This window comes from Erpetoichthys calabaricus, chromosome 4 (assembly GCF_900747795.2).
Source record: "Erpetoichthys calabaricus chromosome 4, fErpCal1.3, whole genome shotgun sequence".
In the NCBI taxonomy this organism is placed as follows: domain Eukaryota; kingdom Metazoa; phylum Chordata; class Cladistia; order Polypteriformes; family Polypteridae; genus Erpetoichthys; species Erpetoichthys calabaricus.
In genome coordinates, this window is record NC_041397.2 from 236,963,977 (window position 1) to 236,987,665 (window position 23,689).

At 38.2% G+C, this 23,689-nt stretch overlaps 1 protein-coding gene across 1 annotated transcript in view; it reads left to right on the forward strand.

The window, feature by feature from the left end:
- The first annotated feature begins 13,935 nt into the window (after nucleotides 1-13,935).
- igsf11 (immunoglobulin superfamily member 11) overlaps nucleotides 13,936-23,689 on the forward strand; it is a 316,431-nt gene continuing 306,677 nt past the window's right edge. The window contains exon 1 of the mRNA XM_051927158.1: nucleotides 13,936-14,425. Within this exon, the coding sequence (XP_051783118.1) occupies nucleotides 14,359-14,425 (67 nt within the window). The 5' untranslated portion in view covers nucleotides 13,936-14,358. The remainder of the gene's footprint in view (nucleotides 14,426-23,689) is intronic.

The following is a 23,689-nucleotide window of genomic DNA, read 5'->3' on the forward strand; positions in this document are numbered from 1 at the left end:
TTTTGGCTGATTTTTTTCAAAGCATTTATGCAACCTATCACTTATACAACCAAGTGTGGAAGTGACAGTGATGAAATGTTCAGCCTTGCTGCCTAACATTAACTATATGAGCCAAAATACATTGATGTGGAGGTGTAACAGCAGATGGAGGATGAGAGAAAACTGGAGAGCCAGACAGAAGAAAAATTATAGCATGTGCCTGCCGTGAGGCTCACAGTGACACATGTGGAAACAGTCGAAATCATCGTTAAAAGTGAAAGCATGTGTATGGTGTATAACACAATTTGTGTTAATGATGTGAGGTTTTCAGTCATCACACAATTCAGTTCTGGAGACCTTTTCAATTTTTCTGAAAATAAATTTGAAGAATCAATTGTGGCTAGAAGGGAAAAAACAGACAGTTTTCATTAAAGTAATAATTTTTTGTTATTTGTCTCTGTACAATGCTACAATGTTGTGTGAGAGAAATAAAATCTCAGTGATTTAACAAAACCTTTTCTGAAGTAGTCTGATGCTACATAGTTTATTGAGGTATTGGCATCACTATTAGCCATGGTTTCAATGCATGTGGATTTTTAAAAGAAAGCTGATGTACAAGTAGTTTGCATGTACTGAATTTTTTCATTTTCTTTTTAGCTACTGAGTAAGTACTTTAAGGTACCATTTTAGCTATATGATTCTTTGGTGTTAAACAGCAACCAAGCCCATGTTCTATTTCTTGATCATTTGTGATTTCTTCTACCACAGGGTCCCCCAGATCCGGTCCTGGTCCTTTTCATTCTAACCATTTTCTTAATTAGTGACCCATTTTTGCTGCTAATTAACTTCATTTGAATTCATTTTAATTGACTTTTTTTAAGATGGGCGGAGTGGTGGCTCTGAGGCTAGGGATCTGCACTGGCAATCGGAAGGTTGCCGGTTCAAATCCCATAAAATGCCAAAAGGGACTTGAGCAAGGCCCTTAACCTGCAATTGCTAAGCACTTTGAGTAGTGAGAAAAGCGCTATATAAATGCAAAGAATTAATTATTAAGATTTGTTCCCCTGAATTTCTTCATCATTCCACTGAATTGCTCCATTTCTTTGCTTAAATGGCACCCAAACAGAAATGAAATGTGAAGTGAGTGAGCCAACAGAAGACCAACTAAGTCAGGGTCTCAAACTCCAACCAATTTCACTCCAACCAGTTGTTTAATTAGGTGCCAAGTCTTGTTGTTAATTAAACCCGTTCTTTAATTACTTGGCTTGTTGCTCCTCTCAGTATGCAATAGCAGACATTTCCGAAAATGTTGATTTTCTCTTTTCTAAGAGCACTGTTAAAATGTTTGGGGGACCTGAGCAGATCAGCATTTGCGAGACCTTCACCTTTCTTTATTTTCAGATATTGTGTGATCCACACAGTTTGCTGGTAAGGTTTTGGCTCATTTTGTATCTCGTTATTGTTTGGCTGCTAATTTAGGAAAAAGAAACAGGTGCAAAAACAGGTCACTATTTATAAATGAAAACCTGCAGCCACTGGGGCCCTCCAGGATTGGAGTTGGGGACCCCTGTCCTACCTGATGACCCTGAATTGGACTTTGAGAATCTTATCTTATCTTGTCTTGTCTTATGATTTCTTCCTACAAGACTATTTCCAGCTGGCTCTGTTGCAATCCTCAGAAATACTTATATTTAGAATGTAACAACATAACAAATTTGACAAAGAAGAGAGGAGACCATTCAGTCCGTCAAGCTTGTTTGTTTAGCTAATAGATAAGCCGTTTCAATCACTCATCTAGAAGTTTCTTAAAGTTTGTTCCAGATTCCCATAACTCTTTGCATAAAGAAGTGCTTCCTGGCTTCAGGCTTAAGTGCTACTGCACTGGTGTTCTTGAGTATGTGATTCACAATTAAGTTGAAAGAATTCTGCTGGATCTATTTTATCAATGCCTTTGAGAATTTTCAAGACCTGGATTAGGTCCCTATACAGTCTCTTCTGCTCAAGAATAAACAGACTGAACTTCTCTGAGTCTGTCAAAAGTATGACATGTCCTTAAGTCCTGGGATGCCCCTGTCTGCTCTCCTCATTAACTTGGAAACAGAACTGGTACTCTTCACTCATAAATGTTATAATTACACATTTAACATTTTTTTTTCATAGGTCTTTCTTCTCAGATTTTGTGTGAATATTTGGTCTTTTCAGCATGGGAATCCATTTCAGCTTTTTCTTTTATCTTTTGTTTTGTATTTTGTGTACTGGGGTCACTGTTTTGTTTTTCTTTGTGGCTGCCATTATATTGAATTTTGTTTATGGTTTCCACCCTGGTTACTAAACTATGACAACCAGTGAGTGACGTGGCTTTCTCAGTTTAGTTAAGCATTTTTTTTACTCTGTTCTTTGTTTTATTATTAGGATTTTGGTGTTTGGTTTTCTTATTGTTAAATTAACAGCTACTTGACTACATACATTACCTTAGATTTCTGTCTCATTATTTTTTATCCAAGTTGTCTTTTGGATATGCTTCATTTCTTGGCCCTTGCACCTAATTAACATTCTGCTGTTACTTTATGTCAATGTAAGAAAAGGTAAAACCAAAATCTACTTTTAGTAGGTAAAATAGGTGTAGGTATAACAATAAATAAATAAACAGCCAAAAGATGCCAAGAATAGATGTACCAGAAAATGAAAACTTTTAATAAGTTTATAAAAACCAAGTCCCAAAATCACTGAACATTATCAGCAGCCCTGGTCTAATATCCATTCCCAGACTCCTGATTAAAAAAAATATTTAAAAATAAAAAAGGTTGTTTCTTTATCCTTCATGGTAACAGGAGTTAGGTGCTGCCATCTTTCATTGAGAAGTTATGATAAAACAATCTGCCATCGGCATCATGTAGAAAACGACAAGGCCATGACCATGGAGAACTAGAAACAAAACAATGGTGAGCATTCAACAAACAAAATACAACATGGTGTTAGCAGAGTAATAATAAAATAGTGTTATGAAAACAAAGTAAAACTGTATACAAAGTCCACAAAAAAAGGTTTTGAAACCACGATTACAACAGTTTTGGAGTAAATGTAATAAACATGTCATCAAAATGTAGAGGGGATAGTCTGTTCTTCTGGCCAGTTTCCCAAACATGACAGGAATTTCAATTCATTTTACTGACTTGATTCTTTCAAACTGCCTGTTTAAGTGAATACATTCTTTTGATTTGTTTGATTCATTTAGAGCCCATCCATTTTGGGATGTCTGTGGGTGGTTTGTCCCCTTTGATTGTATGACAAATACTTAATTTAATAATGTGTGCATTATTTTAATATATGTATATATGTATATATAAATATTGTTTATCCATCCATCCATTATCCAACCCGCTATATCCTAACTACAGGGTCACGGCGGTCTGCTGGAGCCAATCCCAGCCAACACAGGGCACAAGGTAGGAAACAAACCCCGGGCAGGGCGCCAGCCCACCACAGGGCACACATATACGGGAAAATTTAGAATCGTCAATGCACCTAACCTGCATGTCTTTGGACTGTGAGTGGAAACCAGAGTACTCGGAGGAAACCCACACAGACACGGTAAGAACATGCAAACTCCACGCAGATAGGACCTGGGAAGCAAACCCAGGTGTCCTAACTGCGAGGCAGCAGCACTACCCACTGTGCCACCATGCCGCCCCATATTGTTTATTCATTTATAAATAATTAATTTAATATAAATATATAATTATTATATATTTAACATGACAATTCACTTTGCCATTGTCCTTTTCTTGTACATGATAACATATTTAAGATGAATAATTAAAATAAGACATGTTGTTAGAGAATCATAAGTGAATGAGAATTGTTCAACTCGTAATGATTTGTTTGTGAATCAAATGAACAAGAACCGTTAGGCTGATTCTTGGGTAGCGATTTGTTCATGAATCAAATGAGTCAAGACTCATGATTCAAGCAAATTTAAACATCTGCCAGCAAAACGAAAGATGCTCAAGACATCATGAAAGAAAGACACACATGCACTTAAACACTCCCATTGAGCTCCACTGAATCGATTTGTTAGTGCTCTCAAATCATTTCATATTATTCACTGAAAAGAGATGTTCAAAAATTCTGAATCATTCTTGAATCACACATCACTATCTGCCACACAGAAGTGGACATACTTGACAAATTTTGGTGCTTAATATTTTACTGAGTAGCGCTCATTATTAAATACTGTCAGCCTTTTGGAGATATTAATATTAAAATGAGTAAATATATCTAAGGAAGTGACTGAGATAAATGACAGCACACCAGTATTGTGAATAATAATTTACACTTCAGTTATTATATAATTAGTAGTAGGCTGTAAAACAATCAGTGATTCCTTCCATGAACTCCTGTTCCTATGCTCCACTCTTTGTGGAGTTTTAAGTTTACGTTCAGATAAATAAAATCCCCCTCAAGCTAGTACTCCTATTTTAATTTGCTTTTTTATAATGGTATAAAGATGTATATTGACAGCACTTTGTTTTGTGGTGTCTGTAACACAATCCCAGTGTCATGCCTCTATCATTACATCTTTCTATAAGAATTCAAATATCCTTTAAAAAGACTGACTTAATTTATTATCTGGTGAAGTCTTCCATATACTGAATGTGTTTCAAAAACTCTATTGAAACAATCAAATTAACTATTTGAATTATTCTTATCTAATACAACATTCTGTTTAAATTTTCAACCACTAGCATGAATTGATGGTTTTATTGGTTATTTTTTTAACTTGCCTTCAGTAGCATGAATTGATGGTTTTAGAAAGAAGTCATGACATCATCACTGTTTAGCTGTGGCATTTCAGTACCTTTATATTTCTTTATATTGACTTTTTAAGTACATTGTAAGAAAGCTATTACAAATATATTTTATGTTTGCATGACCTTAAAAAGAGAGATTAAAAGGTCTCACTGACAATGAAACAACACAGTGAACACAGCTAGCTACAGGGACGAATCACTGGGTAACTTCAAATACGTATTAAGACTGATAACATGAAACATCATGAAAGGAGGACACTGACATCAAAACACCTCCATTCCCAGCTCAGATTAAAGGCCCAAGGACACTCATCTGTAACCAGAGACCGTTGTACATGATTTAAAAAGACAAGTAACTTACCAAAATGTCTTGGTTTCCTACACATTTTCAACAGTGCAAAATTCCACAAATACTCACTTTTATGGTTGTGTTCAGCTGCTTATCCATGCACGATATTTATTTAGACATAACAATTATGTGAGGGTGTGCATATCTGATCTACCTGACACTCAGACTTGAAGAACTAAACACACAGGATTATTTACAGTTCTTTAAATGTGTACAATCATAGAGAATTGTACACCGAGGATCAGTTAGAGTTAAAATCCAAAGTAAATAAAATAATAATAGAGGTATGCCAGCATTAAAATGTAAAATGCAGCCATTGAACAGCAGGCAATTGCCACAAAAAAAAAAGTTCACATATATATACTAGGGGGCTCTGCCCCCTGCTCACTTTGCTCGCCAACCCCAACGCGCTACTCATTTCCCAGATCTGCTGCTTGGGACGAATCATGCTGTGCTTTTGGATAAACACGAATATCTTTGATATCTCCATGTTTCGAAACTATTATCGCTGACAATTCATCACATATTGGTTTATTATATATGCGAGTGTGATTTTTCGGATTCATGTATAAATCCAAGAAAACTTCTTTGTCCATGTTTTTCAGATAAATTTCGTGTAATATAAGATACTTTTGGACGTTTGGATATTTATCCATTATTGGCTGTAGAATTTCTAATACGTCCTATCATTTAACTCTTTCAATTCTATGTTGCATCACTTCTCTGTGATCATAAATATAAACCTGACTGAATTGTGGTTTCTTTGAAATTAAACTTGTAGTAGATTTAATTGTTGCGAGACCACAGATTCTCATAGTGTATGTTCCTGAATCGTGTAAATCTACATTTAGAGCATTGTATGATGCGAACACGAACAGATTATTGTAAATTCATATATTTTGCCTGTAGTGTTTGTGGGTTTCACTTTCACTAAATAACAAATGTTTCATTTCTCACGGATACGCCTCTTCATTAGGGAGAAACACTACTTTTCCCTGATGGCAACACGAGTTAGACGATCTACAAGTCTCTGACTTAAACTTTAAAGCCGATCAATATCTACATACTTCTGTGATATCACCTATGTCCATATATTCAATCTCTTTTCGCTGTTCCGTTATTTCACCGAGTAATAATTTCTGTTTGTTAGCATTAACGTGATCTTTACTATTAGTTTTTTGAGACTTTTGAAATTTAGTACTTTCATAATCTCAAACCTGCTCTGCATGTGTATTGCGCCAACATTTTTGAACCTCTTTACGTCATTTTGCTTTGTCTTCTACTCTTTGTCTTTCCTTCTTCTACTGTTTGTCTTTTATTTCCAACCCTGCTTGGACCTGTTAGGTTTTCAGTTCATCTCTTGGCACAAAGTCTCATCTCACGGGACATGAAATTATCTGCTTGAAAATGTCTTGTCTCGTCTCTCTGAAAAAGTCTTGTCTTGTCCCAAGATTTTTTTATATAATAGATAGAGAGATAGATAGATATATAATAGAATATATATATTATCACACATGTACGTAACTCAGGGTAATGACATGCCAGACCGAGGCTTGGCAATGAGCACTAATGCCTATTCTTCTCTTTCTACAAACCTCCAGAAGGAAAACCCACATGAAAAAGTCACTTCTGTCTCTAATCTTGATCCCACTTCCAGTCCCTGACGATGACCTCACTTCCACTTACTGCTCTAAAACACACTCTTCCTGCCTTCCTAATATAAGTCTGTGGACTCAGTCTTTTGTGATTACTTGCAAAATTGATTTGTAATATATGGAGTGGATCCCCAAGCCTTTTCCTTTATAGTTTGTCATTTTTACTGTGTGTATATATATATATATATATATATATATATATATATTTATATATATATATATATATATATATATATATATTGTGATGGACGACCGGCTATGAACTCCGGTCGCCACCCTCAGGCCGCTAGGAGGAGCCCTCCGGACAGTATGATGGTGCCCCGAATGCCAGCAGGGCCTCATGGACTTTGTAGTTTTTATACGCAGCCCTGCTGGATACCTTGGGGGCCACCGGGAGTTGCTGTAAGGGGGCTAGTGGGCTCTTGCGTGCCCTATAACCCGGGAGTGCGTCACAGTCACGTGACCGGAAGAAACGACGTACTCCCGGGGTGAAGAAGAGGACTGTTTACCCTGACCCGGAAGGAAACGGACTTGTGGGTTTTGCCAGGAACCATTTCCGGGTCAGGGGCTATAAAAGGACTGTGGGAAGCCCAGTACGCTGAGCTGAGCTGGGAGGTAGGGTGGCAAAGTGTCTGGGCGAGGAGGATTGGTTTATTGTTGAGAATTATTGTTTATATGAGAGTGGTGTGGAGAGTGCTTGGTGCACAGTATAATAGCAAAATAAATAATTATTATACTTTTATATATATATATATATATATATAAAATAAGACTGGGTCTTATATTAATTTTTGCTCCAAAAGATGCACTAGGGCTTATTTTCAGGGGATATCTTATATATATATATATATATATATATATATATATATATATATATATATATATATATATATATATATATATAAAATAAGACTGGGTCTTATAGTAATTTTTGCTCCAAAAGATGCACTAGGGCTTATTTTCAGGGGATATCTTATATTTTATTCATGTACAAAAATATACATTTATCCAAATATAGTCATGTCATCTTCTGAAATATCATCATAAGTCTCCACATTCAAACCCTGAATTTCAGCCTGAATTTCTTGCCACTCCAGTCGCTATTAGGATCCTCCAGGATAGATGTGTGTGCTTCGATGTTTGATGAATAGTTCGATGTGGTGAAGCAAAATGCCGACATACAAATGAAATCATGTTGCTTTGATATTCAAGTGTTGCATATTCCCCAAAGTAATGACACAATTTATTTTAAAAGTCTCACATCCCATCTTCTGTGCCATCTTTTATGCCATCAGAATGTATGGCGGCGTATTTGAGCCACAGAGAAAACAATAAGGACATAATGAAAATGTTTATTTTGTGATTAAAGTGGAAATTTCTGCTTTAAACTCGAAATATCCACTTTAACCTCGTAGTTTACTTTATCATTAAAGCAGACGCATCATAAATGTCATCTTAAAACTGAACCAGTTGTTAAATCGCTATGCGCTTCTGGGGCTTCCTCCTGACCTGACAGCAGCAGCAAGCAGCATCACCACACAGAACACATTGAATTTATAACATTCCAACTCTCTGCACATTTAGAATTCTTAAATTTATACTTGATATCACTTTAATGGTGAAATGCATTAAAATATGTATGTTACATTTTGCAGATAAATCGTTAACTTTGTTTACATAATGAATAATGTTAATAATTACACATATGGGGGTGGCACGGTGGCAGAGAGGTAGCGCTGCTGTCTCGCAGGGAGTCGCGTCCCTTGTGATCCCTGCCTGGAGTTTACATGTTTTCCTGGTGGGTTTCCACAGTGTGCTCAGTTTTCCATCCAAAGACATGAAGGTTTGGGGATTTGGTGAAGCTACAATGACGCCAGTGTATGTGTGTGCTTGTGTTCACCTTGCGATGAGCTGATGCCCTGTCCAGGGATTTTGTTTCTGTCTTGTGCCGATGCTGCTGGAATGGGCGCATCCTCAAATTGATGGATGTAATCATTAAACATCCTTTTCAGAAAAAGCCTCACTGGGCATCCTGGAAGGAGGCGTCATTTTCTGGCCTGAGCAATCCAGTGGACGGAGCTCTGCTGGAAGCGACTGTAACCTTCTGAAAATGCCTTCGTTATTTTGAATGCCCACATACAGGACACACGCTAGAGAGTGATTCGTCTTTTAGTTTTTTTTTTTTTTCTCCATGGACATTGAAAGGGACAACCCAGTTGGCACCCCAAACCTACCAATGTAAAATAATGCACCAAACATATAATTGGGGGAAAAATAAAAAGAAGAAGAAGAAGAAGAAGATCATTTTGCTGTGGTGAGTCACAGCTATTGGAGGGATGTAGCCTTCAGAACTTTTCACATTGTGTCAAAAATAATTTTGAATCCTGGTTTGATTTGGGTTATCCTTGTTTAAGATTTTCCTCCAGGTTTAATTTCCACAACATGAAAATCATTGTTTTCTTTTCTAAACTTTGCTATCTGTTGTAGAAGGTTTGTGAAAAGGTTTGCTCATTTAGTTTGCTATCCCCATTAATTAATTAATTAATTAATTAATTAATATCAAGGTAAAACCAAAAAAATAGATTTTGGTGCAATTAATGGAAACATGAACAGATTTATGAGAACAAAAAATTAAGTACTCAATTCAAGGTATACTGAACCTTTTACTAGCAACCCATCTGTCCACACATCCATTTGCATAACCTTCTTATCCACGACAGGGTCACAGGAGCTGGAGCCTTTTCCAGAAATCATCAGGCTATTCAACCCACTACACTCCACTCATCCATGGTCAGAGGAAACCCAACAGCCACGTCATCCCCAATTTTCACCAGGGTCCATCTGATGCTCATAATTTCATATATCAAACTTTCCACTTGGAGTTTCAAGTGTGCTGATATACAGTATGCATAGTATAATGCATAGCAGGAAGGGTGGTCCCTGTTTGAGTTTTGTGTGCACCAATGTTTTGAAAAGCAGTACTAGGTTAGGGACTAGTTTCTCTCATGGTGTTCAAAGCATGATGTGCCAGTACACAACCACATTAACTTCCAGTACAATTTTAAAAATTGGGTAGTCTGGTACATTTTTAGTATGCGTATACCACACAAACCTTTACCACAGTATCCAACCTAATGCCAATAGCATAAGAGCATAAGAAATTTTATGAACAAGAGGATACAATTCAGTCCATCAAGCATGTTTGTTTCAAGCTCACTTACTCCTGAGAGAATCACAGTTTGCTGAATCAATAACATTTTAAGGAAGAATAACTTTTCAGACTGGCTGCCAGTTGATTGTAACTGGTCTAGCTGTTAATGCTAGATGTGATCATCAAACTATGATTGGCAAAAGTAATGAATAAACATTAAATGTAGTTTTCCACCAGTTTTGTCAGCTCTATTATTCAGTTATACATTTATCAATCAATTTCTGAACTTTCCTTTTCCACTATATGGCTCAGCAAAGCCAAGCAGTAACCATCCTTCCATGGCATGTGAGTCCACCAAAAGTGTAAATGACATGCACTATCACTCATAGAACTGTCAAAACAAATATTGTTCCAAGTTTGTCTTATTTATTCATTTATTTATGTATGTTATTGTTATTTCTGTGACATTTATTTGTGCTTTTGTTTTTTCATGGCTGTCAGAACTTCATGGGTGCCTTCACATAGTCTTTGTTTTCTTTGATGCTTTTGTACCCCATTCTCTGAATTTGCTGATGGCCTTCAATTACGGCATTATTTTTCAGGGGTGGGATCTCAGGCTAACGTAGAACTCTCAAGTTCTATGGTTATTTGGGTCGCAGTTACCTGAGAGGACTATAAACAACTATTTATTGTGGCATAGTCAGTGAAACCAGATGTGCTTCTGCTCCCTTCAATTTGAATCCCAGTTTAGTTTGTTTATTAGTTTTGCATTCAATAAAGTGTTTGAAGCACTATTGTTTAAGAAAATCCTAGTTTTGACTTTGAAGTTAGCGTAATTCCTTTGACTTGATGATCAATCTCTTGCCTTACCATATTTTGATTTTGCTTAAAATCTTTGACACTTGATTAATTAAAATGCCCATTGCAACTTACATGAAAATATTCTGACAGACACAAGAAACAACTAAGTCTAGTTATGACTTCTGCGTGGTGAGACAATCATGACTGAAAGTGTAAACACAGTTGGAAAACTCATCCAGACATTGGGGATATGTGGAAATGTTATGCAGATAGTGACAAGAAATTGAGAAACAGGTCACTGGAATTGTGCAGTGGCAGAGCTAATGACTCCATCGACAAAGTGTGTTCTAGCACCCTCACGGCCCTATTCCCTTGCTAATGATGACTTGTTTTACTAATGAGAAGCAAGGTTGACAATTTCCAGGAAGCAATCAACACAAGTCAGGATCTCACAAATATGCCAGAATTGTCCATCTTATATGTACTAGTCAACCAGAGAGCATGTCTTTAGACTCAGGAAGGAAATTAGCTATTACAGTGGAAATTGTGTTTTCTACAATGGATGCAGGGAGCATGTTTTACCTTTGATTCAGATTATCAACAAGGACCAGATACCTTACAAAATAACTACATCTGAGTGTTTACAAAATAGAGCCCAATGGCCTGTTGTGCATTCAAAGGTTTATCTATCTTATTGTAAGCAAAGTTTTACGATCTGTGAGTAATACTAAATGGGTTCTTCCAAAGCTATTTTTTACTAATAATTCAAAATTTTCCTAACCATCATATCATTAGGATAATCTTATGATTAACCTCATCATTTTTGTCCATTGTTGAAAGCTTCATTGAAAAATTAACACAAGGATGAATTCCCCCAAGTTCTTTGAGGAAAAAATAACTCCTACTCCAATATTGGAGGCATTGACTTCTAATTTGGAGGGAACATACTATTGGGATTTTGTAAGACTGGTGTCATCATGAATAATTATTTTAATTTCTCAAATGTTTTCTGTGCCTTTGTCATCCATAAAGGTTTTCTGGTCAAGGTAGCATTTGGTATAAATAACTGTGCTGAAAATGTTTAGAAACCTGTGATACTAATATAAGATACCCAAAATCAAGGGACAATCAGACTTAGCATGCTGTCATGGTCAGGAAACATTAGGGTCCAAACAAGAGAAGAAAAAGCCATAATAAAAACAACATGGTAAATAAAGACAACAACCTCCACCACTTACCTGGTGAAACCCACCCAAACTCAATCTAGAGGAAGAAACTTGTCATAGTAAAAGGAAAGTTGCCTGCATGGAACTGAAGATCCCCCTACAGCCAGCCTCACTTGCCCATAGCTTAAACACCACAAGAGTAAAGTCAGCCACCAGCCACCCCAGTCTTCATTAGTTGTTCCACTTGTCATTTTGCAATACTGGATCCTAACTACTGGTTGATCTTTGCTGTTGGAAGCTCAGAAAGCGTAAAATTAAGGAAGAAGACTATGGAAAGGTTAAAAGACAGAGCATCTGTGGGTTTCTAGTATGTGCACGGAGCCATTTTAACTGCTATGGCTTCTGTAGAAAAAAAACTCCAGTAAGCAGGGTTTAAGGGAGCAGAAGACAAAATCCATAGGTAAATAAGAAGTGTTACTGAAAAGTATTGAAGTCAGAAGACTGGAGATAGCAGACCACACATTAAGTACTCTAGGGAATTTCCAGAACATGTGTAGAAAGGTGCCTAAGACTTACCTGATGCACTCCAAGTGGAAATGATATAAGAATGTTTCATTCTTTAGGGACTGATATAAATAAAAGGTAGAAGAAAAACGTCAGTGACAAAGAGTGACAGAATGTCAGAATAGCAACTCATTGACCGGAAAATCCAAAGTCCATCCTCATCAATGATATCTCTCATTGCTACACCCTGACTTATCCAAGAAGTGAAAAATATAAGACTGACATCAATACAAAGGGCTTAACTATAAAAGATTGGGGTATGTGAATCCCACCTATGATGAGAGCTCAGATGTTTCCCAACCCTAAATAAAATTAAGCTTTCATGCAGTTGCACTAAAGTTAAACCTAATTAATCCAAATGATTATCAGAGCTGTAATTCATCAGGCAGATTAAGTCCATTTGTAACTCTTAATTGGTGTGAGAGGCTGTGTGTAAGTGTGCCATGGAATGCACTGGTGTCCTGTCTATAACTGCTTTACACCCAGTGCTCTTAGTGACCCTTCTTATGATAAAACAGGTTCAGATAATGGATGGATGAATAGATGGAAGGATGGGAGAATGGATAGACTATTCAGGCTTTTGATCATAAGGGGTCAGGAAACATTCGCTCACTTTCTCAGTCTCACTTACTTGAACCTTGTCCCCTGTTACTGGTATATGCTCAGTGCTAATGTACTCAGACCATCTGCTGTTAATGTATACAATAAACTTTATTTTGAACCCTTGGTTCCCAGGGCTTGACTGAGTGTAGCCTCCCAAGGATGCTTCCTCCCAGAATATGCACCCTATAATCTTGAGCTACAAGAACTGTTCCCATTAAAAGAATGAATAAGATACAGCTTTTCAATCGCTATTCATGTTTAATATACCCATTGACACTCGCTTATTTTATTTTATTTTATTTTTTAAACAACTAATTCCAGGCAACTCTTGAAAAGATAAAAGCTGATATCAAATAAAAAATTTTGCCCTCCTCCGCTTAATCAAACAGCTGAGTAATATTTTCTTAGACTCTGCTTTGTCAGTCCCAAACGGCATTATTTTACACCAAATCATTACTTCGGCGGTGAGACCGATCACTCAGATTTCAGGTTTTAAGTTGATATGACTGTTTTTGATACAAGTGAACTTTTAGTTGACATTGTCAGCTTGTCAGTGTACATTACGAGAATATTTTACTCTTTTACTAGAAGTATGTTAAATTAAATTAAGTAATGAAACAATTTGATAGGATAGATGATCAATAAGCGTTGTAGATACTGTGCTCACACGGAAAGGTTTAGCAGTCTGTCATACACGTGCACCCACGCTTTTCGAAGAATCTTCATTCCGCTCCCTTCGGTGTCCACTAGAGGGACCTTCGAGCTTAGGCTTAGGGCAGCGTCTTCGGTTACTAGGCAACTGTAAGCTTAAGAAGCAGCGTGCGCGTGTGTGTGTATGTGTGTGCGTGAATGCATGCGCGCTTGTACAGTATGTGCGTGTGTGCAGGCTGCTAAAAATCCCAGGATAGCGCCGAGCTGTACAGTGCTAGCAGTGCAAAATCTGTACCGAGGAGACAGCGCACTGAGCATTGCTTCCTGATTATTGGCAATTGGGAGCTCCACGGACATAACGGTTAACTTTTCACCTGGTACTCCGGCTTTTTTTTTTTGGAAAGAAAAATTACACTTTCTAGTGGGATTTAATATTCATTCCTAGGAGGCGTTAAAAGGCTACTAGTTTGTGGATCCAGCAACTGCATGCTGTTGCTCTCAAGTTTTCCTCTTTTCGGAAAGACTCGGCCACAAACTACAAAAAAGAGTCGCAGGTGACCCCATTCTTCAGAAGAGTTATTATCTATTTGGAAAGCGGCGTCAGGGGACCGGAGAAAACCGAGCCTCAATGATGCCCTTCTTCCACAACTCGGATTTATGGATTGCTTGGTTCTCATTGCTTTTGGGTGCGCAAGGTAAGGCTACAAAAGAGTCCGATTCCGTTGTGCAAACTTTCTCATGGTGTGCTCTGGCTTATTGGCTCATGACTTTTCAGCAAATGAACTCCGTTGAATTAAATTATCAAATGACTGCCCTTCTTCTGTCCAGCTTGTGTAGGTGTGTGACTTGTAGGGTTTTAAACTTTCCTACTGTTTCTGCGTGAGTATCTCCTGTTGTGTTACCGCGATCATGTTATGATCTGATCATGGTCAGCGGCATAGGTTATTCTTGGATTAGCAAGGGTCTGAGGAATTTTAAGGGTTTGGAAACAAACCTCTCGCAAAATCGAGGAGCAATATAAGGAAAAAGCAGATAGTAGTGAATAAGTAAAAACTCTGACATCCACATTGGGTTGGATCATGGAATCGTTGTTAACACTGCACTCTGTACTGCACAAACCCGTTACTATGAGGAAGACGTTTATCTACCCTGATCAGGTAGATAAATCTGGCACACCACTGCTAAATGACCCAGGTTGTATTTTTAAAGTAGAGTTTTGCCGAAATGTGAAGCACGTGCACGATGACGGATCGAATACTCATCACGCCACACAAATACATATTTTATCTTGAAACAGCACTTTCGGAAAGTATAAACCAGTTGTCGCGAGACAGTAAAAAACTAACTTTTTAATTTCAGATCCGGACACATGAGCATTTGCCCACATAGACACAGCGGCTGTCAGTTTCCAGTCCGAATCATCTCTTCTGTTATTTCCCCTCATTTCAATACCTATAGCCTTGCTTAACTGAGCGTCGGTGTTTTGCATTTTTTACCCTTTCTTCAATATATACCCGGCGTATCTGGCCTTTTTAAAGAAACTTTGAAAATTCGTATTGGCATCACAGGAAGTACACCGGCCTCTATCTGTTACCTTGTTTAAGTTCCACTCTAATTGATTCACTTGCTTGTTAAAATATTGCTTCGTTTCTGGATTGTTGAACTAGTTGCTCAATAATTCATAATCCAGTATTGCAGTCCTAGAAAAGAGGTCGACTCATCATTTTTAAGACTTGCATAGTAAAGAAACAAGATTCAGTGATGAAAGATTCTGTCATCATTAGCGAAGCAAGACACACACACACACACGCACTAATGCACACTTTTATGTCTAAGGCGTGTATTAATTTAAAAAGTAATCGGGCCCCTCTCGTCTGTTATTTATTCTGTGAACCCATGGACAGTGTGGCAAAGCCTGTGAAGTTCAGAGGTGACTGGCACGTTTGCCTCCACTCCTTCATATAGTTTCCTAACCTGCAGGTGTTTGGGTTGGGGAGGAAACCCACACGTGCGCGGGGAAATCATACACACTCAAAGCAAAGCAAGTACTCAGACTCCGAGAACTGAACCCACGTTTATGGCTCTCATGAGGCGGAAGCGACCACCAATTAAATTTTCCAAGGTTGAGGATTGCTCTCGATACTGCGAAATTGAGTTTGATCCGCCGCGACGTGGAATTGGGTTAAGCAGGTTTGTGAATGCCGTCTAATCGCTGCCTTCACAACGGTCATCTGATTCGCTTCGTGTGTAAACTAAAATAAGGCTCAGTCACAGGATTGAGGTGAATCCCGCGGCTTCCGAACGTATCCACTCCATCTCTTCATGATTTTGCAGAGGTCCACGTATTATTTTTTTTCCTCAGGTACTTGCCGGTCTTTTCTATGGAGGCTCGTGGACAGATCGCTTGACTACTAATCCCGGGATTAGGCGGCCGCGTGAGTTCTTTGTTTATATCCGCAACTCCAGCCTCCGGCACGTGCCGCCTGGGAGCAGAAAGCTCACTTAGTAGACCTGCGCCCGGGTAGCAAGTGACTTAAAGATCGGGTTTCCAAAGGAAGGGTGCCAAGCTCGGGTAAGGGAATGTCCAACTCAATGCTGACGAACAAGCGGAAATAAAGACAGGATGTTCTAGTAAAACAGCTGGGATGAAAGATGATGAAAAACATTAGTTAGTGCATAAGTAAAGTGGCCAACACCGTGGCACGGTCATTGGCATTTACACATCACAGCTACAGTTTGCATAATGTCTACTTGGCTTTGCTTTGGATACCCTGGCATCCTTCATATGTAACTGGTGACTCCATATGGCCCCCATGAGCCTCTGCTCTTGTGTATGCAATTTGGTGAGCTGGGGTCCCGACCAGGGCTTGTGCCTGATGGTATTTAGCTCCAACTCCAGTTCAGCAAGTGGATGGATGGATAAACAGTAGGCCAAGGGCAACCATGTCTTTTCAAGTATTTATCATCAAGAGCTGCAGTCACTTAGGGTAGTGGAAAAAGCTGGCAGCCTCACTGTATTACTGCTTCTGTTTATTGGTCATTTCTGCCAACTTTATTGGCACTCTATATTTTTTTGCCAACTGCCACTACTGCATGGCCATTCTATGCTGTTGTCAAGACTGACAGCTTTTCTGGCCTGCTGTGCGTCTGTCGCTAATTTTTCTAAGTTGTATCCATGGTGCAGGCATGTCTGAATTTTTAACCAGTTGTAAGTTGTCAGGGCCCTGGATGTCTTTGCAAGTTTTCTAAATTTAATTCTTAAAGAGGCCGGATTTGTCTGATATATTGGCCCCCTCCTGTCCATGTGGCCTTACCGTTTTCAGTACCTACAACAGAGTCATTCTGAGAGCAGCACTCACTGGACTGCTGGGTGTGTCCTTTGTTTGTGTTAACCATCTACAGAGTCGTCATACATCCCTACTTTATTTTTGATTTTTCAAATTTGGCTAATAACTAACTGTGTTACTAGAATAAATATAAAGACACTAGCTATTTGATGTCTCTTGCCTTTCCTCATTTCCTCATTCCTTGTACGCCTTTCCTTGATAACCTTGTGTGTCTCAGCCTCTCTTGCCTGTTTTGATTGCATTTGTATAAAGCCTGCTTCTCAGATTCTGTCATTTCAAGGTGTTTTGCTCACCTCCTGTCCACTTTTTTTCTACCTCAAGTGGTAGACGAGCCACCATAACCTGCCGTGAAAACATCATTCATATTCATGTGAATATTTCCTACCTTTGAAAGCGACTCTCAGGGTTCCTCTGTAGCTTTCCTTCCTCCTTGTGTGTGTCAACCTCTCTTGCCCGGCACTATCTGTCTCGATCGTGTGTGGTTGAGCAAGCAAAGCAGAACTGACAAATCAGATTACTTGGAGGGACTGGGAACGCAGTAGCACTTTATTATATAGCAGTCATTTACTAAGTTGTTTATCTGAATATTTTCTTCCATTTAATAAAATAACAATTAGAATTAGGAACTAGAGCCAAGATGTATTCGTCAGTTATTGCCAAAGCCTTCAAAATAGGGTTACATGAGATTTGCGTTTGTACTTGGAGTTTATTTATATGCTTTGAAGAGCTGTGCTAAGGGATCTAAACTTCAAGCTCAGACATCCTTGTTAACAATGGTTCAAGCAAAAATTCACAGAGGCACTCTCTGTAGCATTGTGTACCATAAGGTGTTACTGACAAAGAAGAAAAAAATCCACAGATCTGTGAAATCCTGAGAGCCGTCATCTGTTCCAGCTTCCCGGATCATTCAGCTGTTAATTTTTTTAACGAACAAATGTAAAACATATCTGCTCACAAATTAAAACGGCAGATTTCATCCATCCATTATCACAAACAGTCTTGAGCAGGATTGCTGTGAGCCAGAGGCTATCCCTGCAGACACTGGGCCTGAGATGGGTAAACAGCCTCATTATTTTTTATAAACAGAATGCCTAAGTATTTCACATAGATTAGGGAGAGGTTTCTTTTCAGGGAGGCCAAGGGGATGATTGTACATTACCTTTGATCCTGTAGCTATCCAACTGTGGCTTTGTTGTCAGTTTATGGTTTTGAGAGATTGAATACTTCTTCACTGCTTTGGAGCTCTTTTTTCTGGTAGCTGCTTTGGACATTATGAAAACCTGGAAATCATTTTAATGACTTCAACCTTTAAACTGATTGCTTTAAAATTACATCTTTTAGCTCCAAATGAAATATACAGTATATACAGCACATCATTCTAAAAATGTCATAATTGCAACATAGAATGGGAGTGAGCTGGTCTAGCACACATCTTAACAGACCGTGATGTGCAATATACTGTGCCAAAGACTGACATACTGTATAATATCAATACTGTGAAACTGTAACTGACAAGGTTAGGTGCAATTCTAATCATTTTACACTTGTACCATAAATGCTTATACTTTGTTAATATTCTTGTAGATACAGATTAGGGTTAATTAAACTTTTTTTCTCGAGACTGCATCTTGCCCTTTATAGTGTCTTTGAGGCACATTCCTTGCTGAATGCCCAAGCAATTGTTAGTGCAGGTTAGGCTTTACCCTTGGACAAACACATGCGATTGTTAGCACTTCACTCTTGAAGAATCGTGGACAATCCTTCTTGGAGGGGGAGTGGGTATTTGACGGAGCAATTTCGATTGCTTAATCAACCTGCGGTGACCCACTGCCATCCACTTTACAAAATAGCTGTGACCCAATACCATTAAATACAACAGTAACTGTTTAAGGAAACCCTGATGTAGATGATTCCTGTTGTGCCTATCTATCTATCTATCTATCTATCTATCTATCTATCTATCTATCTATCTATCTATCTATCTATCTATCTATCTATCTATCTATCTATCTATCTATCTATCTATCTATCTGTCTGTCTGTCTGTCTGTCTGTCTGTCTGTCTGTCTGTCTGTCTGTCTGTCTGTCTGTCTGTCTGTCCTTCTTTGCATTTTAGCGACCTTTCATCCCCAAAGTTGCTGATTTGATCTCCATCATTGACCCATTGTGTGACCATGACCAAATCACTTTATCCTGCCTGTGCTCCAGATGAAATAAAAAAGTTTTAACCTTAATTTGGGGTGTTCTTAAGATATATAATGTTTTACTTCATGAGAAAGAAGTTCATATTCAAGAATAGTTGGGTTAAATATTTATAATACAATACAACACAACACAACTTATTTTTTATGTAGTGTTCTTCAGTGAGTGGAGGTGCAGAGTGCTGTAAACAATTCTCAGTTAAAATGCAAGTGTAGATTATATTAATTACTTCATACAAAGCTTGTACACATATAAATGCAGATTTGTATTGGATTCTGTTTGGGTGTGAGCAGGAGTGTACCCTGCAATGGACTGGTATCCTATACAGGGCCTGGTCCTGCTTTGTGTCCAGTGCTGCCAGGATAGGCTGTGGCTCCTTGGGTAATAAGTAATGAGTGGCTATATAAGTATGCTGTGCATTAAGAGAAATATTGATCAGAGGTATTATTTAGTAGTCGTATCTGAAGTATGTGTTGCATTTTTGTCTTTAATGTTATAGGAGGTTTTCTTCATTGCCATTTGAAAGTTTTAATAACCTAATTATTTTAAAAAAGGAAGATATGTCAACAATTCTATGTCTACAGTATACCATACCTACATCTTTATACACATATATACAGCGCATAAGTGTGTATGTTCAAATTACATGGTGTCTTGAGCAGTGTTTTTTTCATGTACGTTTTGTGTTTTGCTTTAAGTATACTTGTAATATTATTTAGCTTACAGGGCTTAAGATGGGAAGTGAGCTTCATAAGAATTAATTGACCTTTTTTTGGTTAATGAATAGATTAACTTTTAGCATAATTTTGATTTTGTTTGTATCAATAGTATGAAGAACAAACTCCTAAGGGCTAACTCCAGTCCAACAGCACAGTTAACTAGATTGTTCCAGACAATCAATTTACAAACTCATTTTTTCAATCTGTTAAAAATGAAATCACACATTTTCTTTCAATTATAAGGCTCCACAATTTTATCCTTTCTACTTAACACTTTTCCAAAATCTGTTGTAGTTATGCGATGAAGAAACGTGGCACATTGTTTAACACTGCTGTTGTAAAAGCCTATAGTCCATGCATTGAATACCACTGTGGTCAATGTCTGTTATTTGCTTGCATGTTTTTATCTGTCATCCCCAAGGACACGTGTGTTAGTGTTGTAAGTGGCTCTAAATTGGCACATATGGGTGAGCGAAGGTGTATGTGCATGCGCCATAACAGACTGGTGTCCCATCCAGATTTGGTTCCTGCCTTGTTCTCATTTATGGCAGCTTGTCAACACCCTATAAAAGTGAAATGATCCTTTACCAAATATTGTTCTAGAAGAGCAAGCACAGAGTAGAATTAGAATGTGCATGCATTGTGCTGAAAAGCATAAGGTGGTACAAGTCCTATAATATCTTTGTACGAGGAATTATCAAAGTGTTCCAGTTTTGTTCTATAGGCTACTCTCTACAGACAGTCTCTCCTTGTATCCTATAGTACAGGGAGACAAGAGTTTTGATTTCGGTATATAACCCCTGTACTCTTTCTCCAGGACTTTTTTTTAGGATATGGTCCCAACATTTTTCAGGTCACACCACCCATTAAGGTTAAATTCCCTGAAACAGAACATTTTATTTGATCATACTATAATGTTATCATCTGTACTCCTACTTTCAATCTGAGTAACACATCAGAACCTTGCCATCACCTTTTAAACAAAGTTGGGGCCACTTTTTTCAGCCAATCTTCTGCACATTTGGCATATTGTGGTCACTTTTGTGTGGCTGGAGGTGGACTTCTCCTCTAAGACAGACCACAGCCATTGTAACACAGTTGCTGAGCTTTTGCCATATTTTATTTGTTCTCTGCCTTAGAACTGCACTGCTAGACATTTCGTCTTTATGAACTGTATATGTTGCAGAGCACCAGAACCTTTTATTCTGACTATTACAGGTATAAGTACTTATTTTACAGGCTCTTTTACACTTATCAGCATGCTGTATCTCTTGCTCTGTCACATCTGGTTTCCCAGTGGTCCAGGTGAAAACTGTTTGGAAAATCTGAAGCAGTCTTTTCTTTAGCCACATGGTGCGATGTCTGTGAAGAATGCAGAGAGGGGTGTTAATTCGAGGCTGTTCTGCGTAGGTGACAAACACATACGCCCACATGGAAATGATCAGATGAGTTGCTTTAAATGGATAGCAATCTAGTATAGCTATTGAAAGAACATTATTTGTCTTTTTGGTTTGTTACAGTTAAAGCTGCTAGGGAAGGGTTACTTGTGCAAGGTGGTGGCAAGGATAAGGCAGACTGTGAGTTGGCTAGGCTATGGTTTTCTTACTGTGATTTCACCAATTTGACTCCTTAGGTAGGTAACACTTTGAGAATGTTTGAAGGAGTCTAGTCTGCATTTTAGAGCTGTGGGTGAATTGAAGCTTTATGATGGAAGTACATTACTAGTGGTTTAAAATTTTTTATTACCTTATAAAGACAGCTACAAAAGCAATATTAAACACATGCAATAAGGTAGCTTGTATAGGCTCACACTGGCTGTGCTTGAAGAGTTCATTTATCAAGAGAGATTAAATTGCTCACTTACAGATACAGTAAATTTGATATAGAATAGCTAAGATGCTTACCAAGCATATCAGACAACATGAAGATCATAAGATTTTGAGATAAACAGACACTCGTTCCTTGTTTTCTGACTATAATCTTCCTTGCTTATTCATGTGGCTCCAAACTCATGCTGGTGATGAATGCATCATCTTTTTATATAAGCCATGACAGTATAACAAGGTATACCAAAGTCTAAAAAGTTCAACTGTCATCTCTATGCTCCATCTAAATTAATGTGGATGCAAATATAATTACTGTAGATTCTAAAACCAAGTACTCTGGATTACCTGATCTCAACTACCACTTGTAGTAAGTCAGACATATCCTGCTTCTGCTGCTCTGTCACACTAGTTACCTAAAGTGCCAGCTACCCAAACCTGGTTGAACCATAAAGCATGCTAGGTTGGAACACAGAGATTGGATTGAGGTTGATTTGGGATTCATCTGTCCATTTGTTCTTTTTGCTCTTTCTAATACAGGGATGTGGTGAGCTGTAGATACAAAACTGGAAGGTTCATGTGCATCCCATATTAACAGTTACTGGCCAGTTTGGACTTACAAATCATCCTAATGACAAGCTTAGAACATGGAAACTCTGCACAGAATGAATTTGGGGTCAAACTGCCGCTCACCTGCTGCTCAGCTACATTGAGATTAGTTAATAAATGTCTTTATTTCATATCAAGATCCTGGCAGTATATTTCATAGAAGTAGCGAGTGTGCTGCAGCTCCCACATAGGCTGTAAAGAGGAGTGTTAGGCATTGTGCACCTCTTGCTTGCAGAAACTGAATTTGGTTGACTTGAGAATTGCAGAGGAAATGGCAGGCAGTCCATCAAAGTTTAGCAGGGGAGTTATTTTTATATGGTCTGTCTCTATTTGCATGGAAATAGGGCTAATAGCCTTTTGATGTCAATTTCTTTTTGCAACAGCATTGTGATCAAACCTGCAGTGCAGCTCTGAGTGGAAAAAGGAGTATAGTAAAGGATACTTGGAATTTAATAACTTAATCTGAATATGGTTTAGCAGAAGCTGTTTCCTGTTTCATATTTACAGCTCGCCACAAAAACAAAAACTAATAGATGGATGGATCCTAAGTCAGCCTCAATCCAGCATCTGTTTTGACATGAGACCCAACCCAGCTCTCACCCTGCATGTTTTATGATCCCACCAGGTTTGGATAGATAATACTTAGTGTAACAGAGAGGCAGAAACAGGACATGCTTGACTTACTACAAGTGGACACGTCAATATATTGTGACCAGGTAACCAGGAGTACCATGTCTCAGAGTCTAGTTACATTTGCATCCACCTTAATTTCCGTGGAACACGGAGACAACAGTTGAAACTCATCAACCTTTGACCTTCTTTGTGGTGCTGAGGGTGCAACCCTTTTGTTCCTGTTAAATCCATCCATTGTGCATTAACGCTACCAACATTATCAAGAAATAGTGAGAATATAATAATAATATAATATAATAATATAATAATATCATCACTGGTGCTTGTAGCTTAATGCATTATCAAACACAATGTCTCTCCTTGGCTCCCTTACAGACGTTTTACTAGATGCCTTCAGCCACCTTCTAATACCACTGCCACCTCTCAGATCTTTCGTTACTCTTTCCATGCAGCTTGAATGATCTTTTCTCTATTGTATTCCATGTTTGCACCTTTGGCCATTGACTGTCCCTAACACCACTCACTTCTACATCTACGGGCACTTTCCTGAAGTCCATCTGCCAACCCAAGCCATGATCTTTCCTGAGACTCTCTGGTGGCCACATACACATGGTCATGGATTCAAGC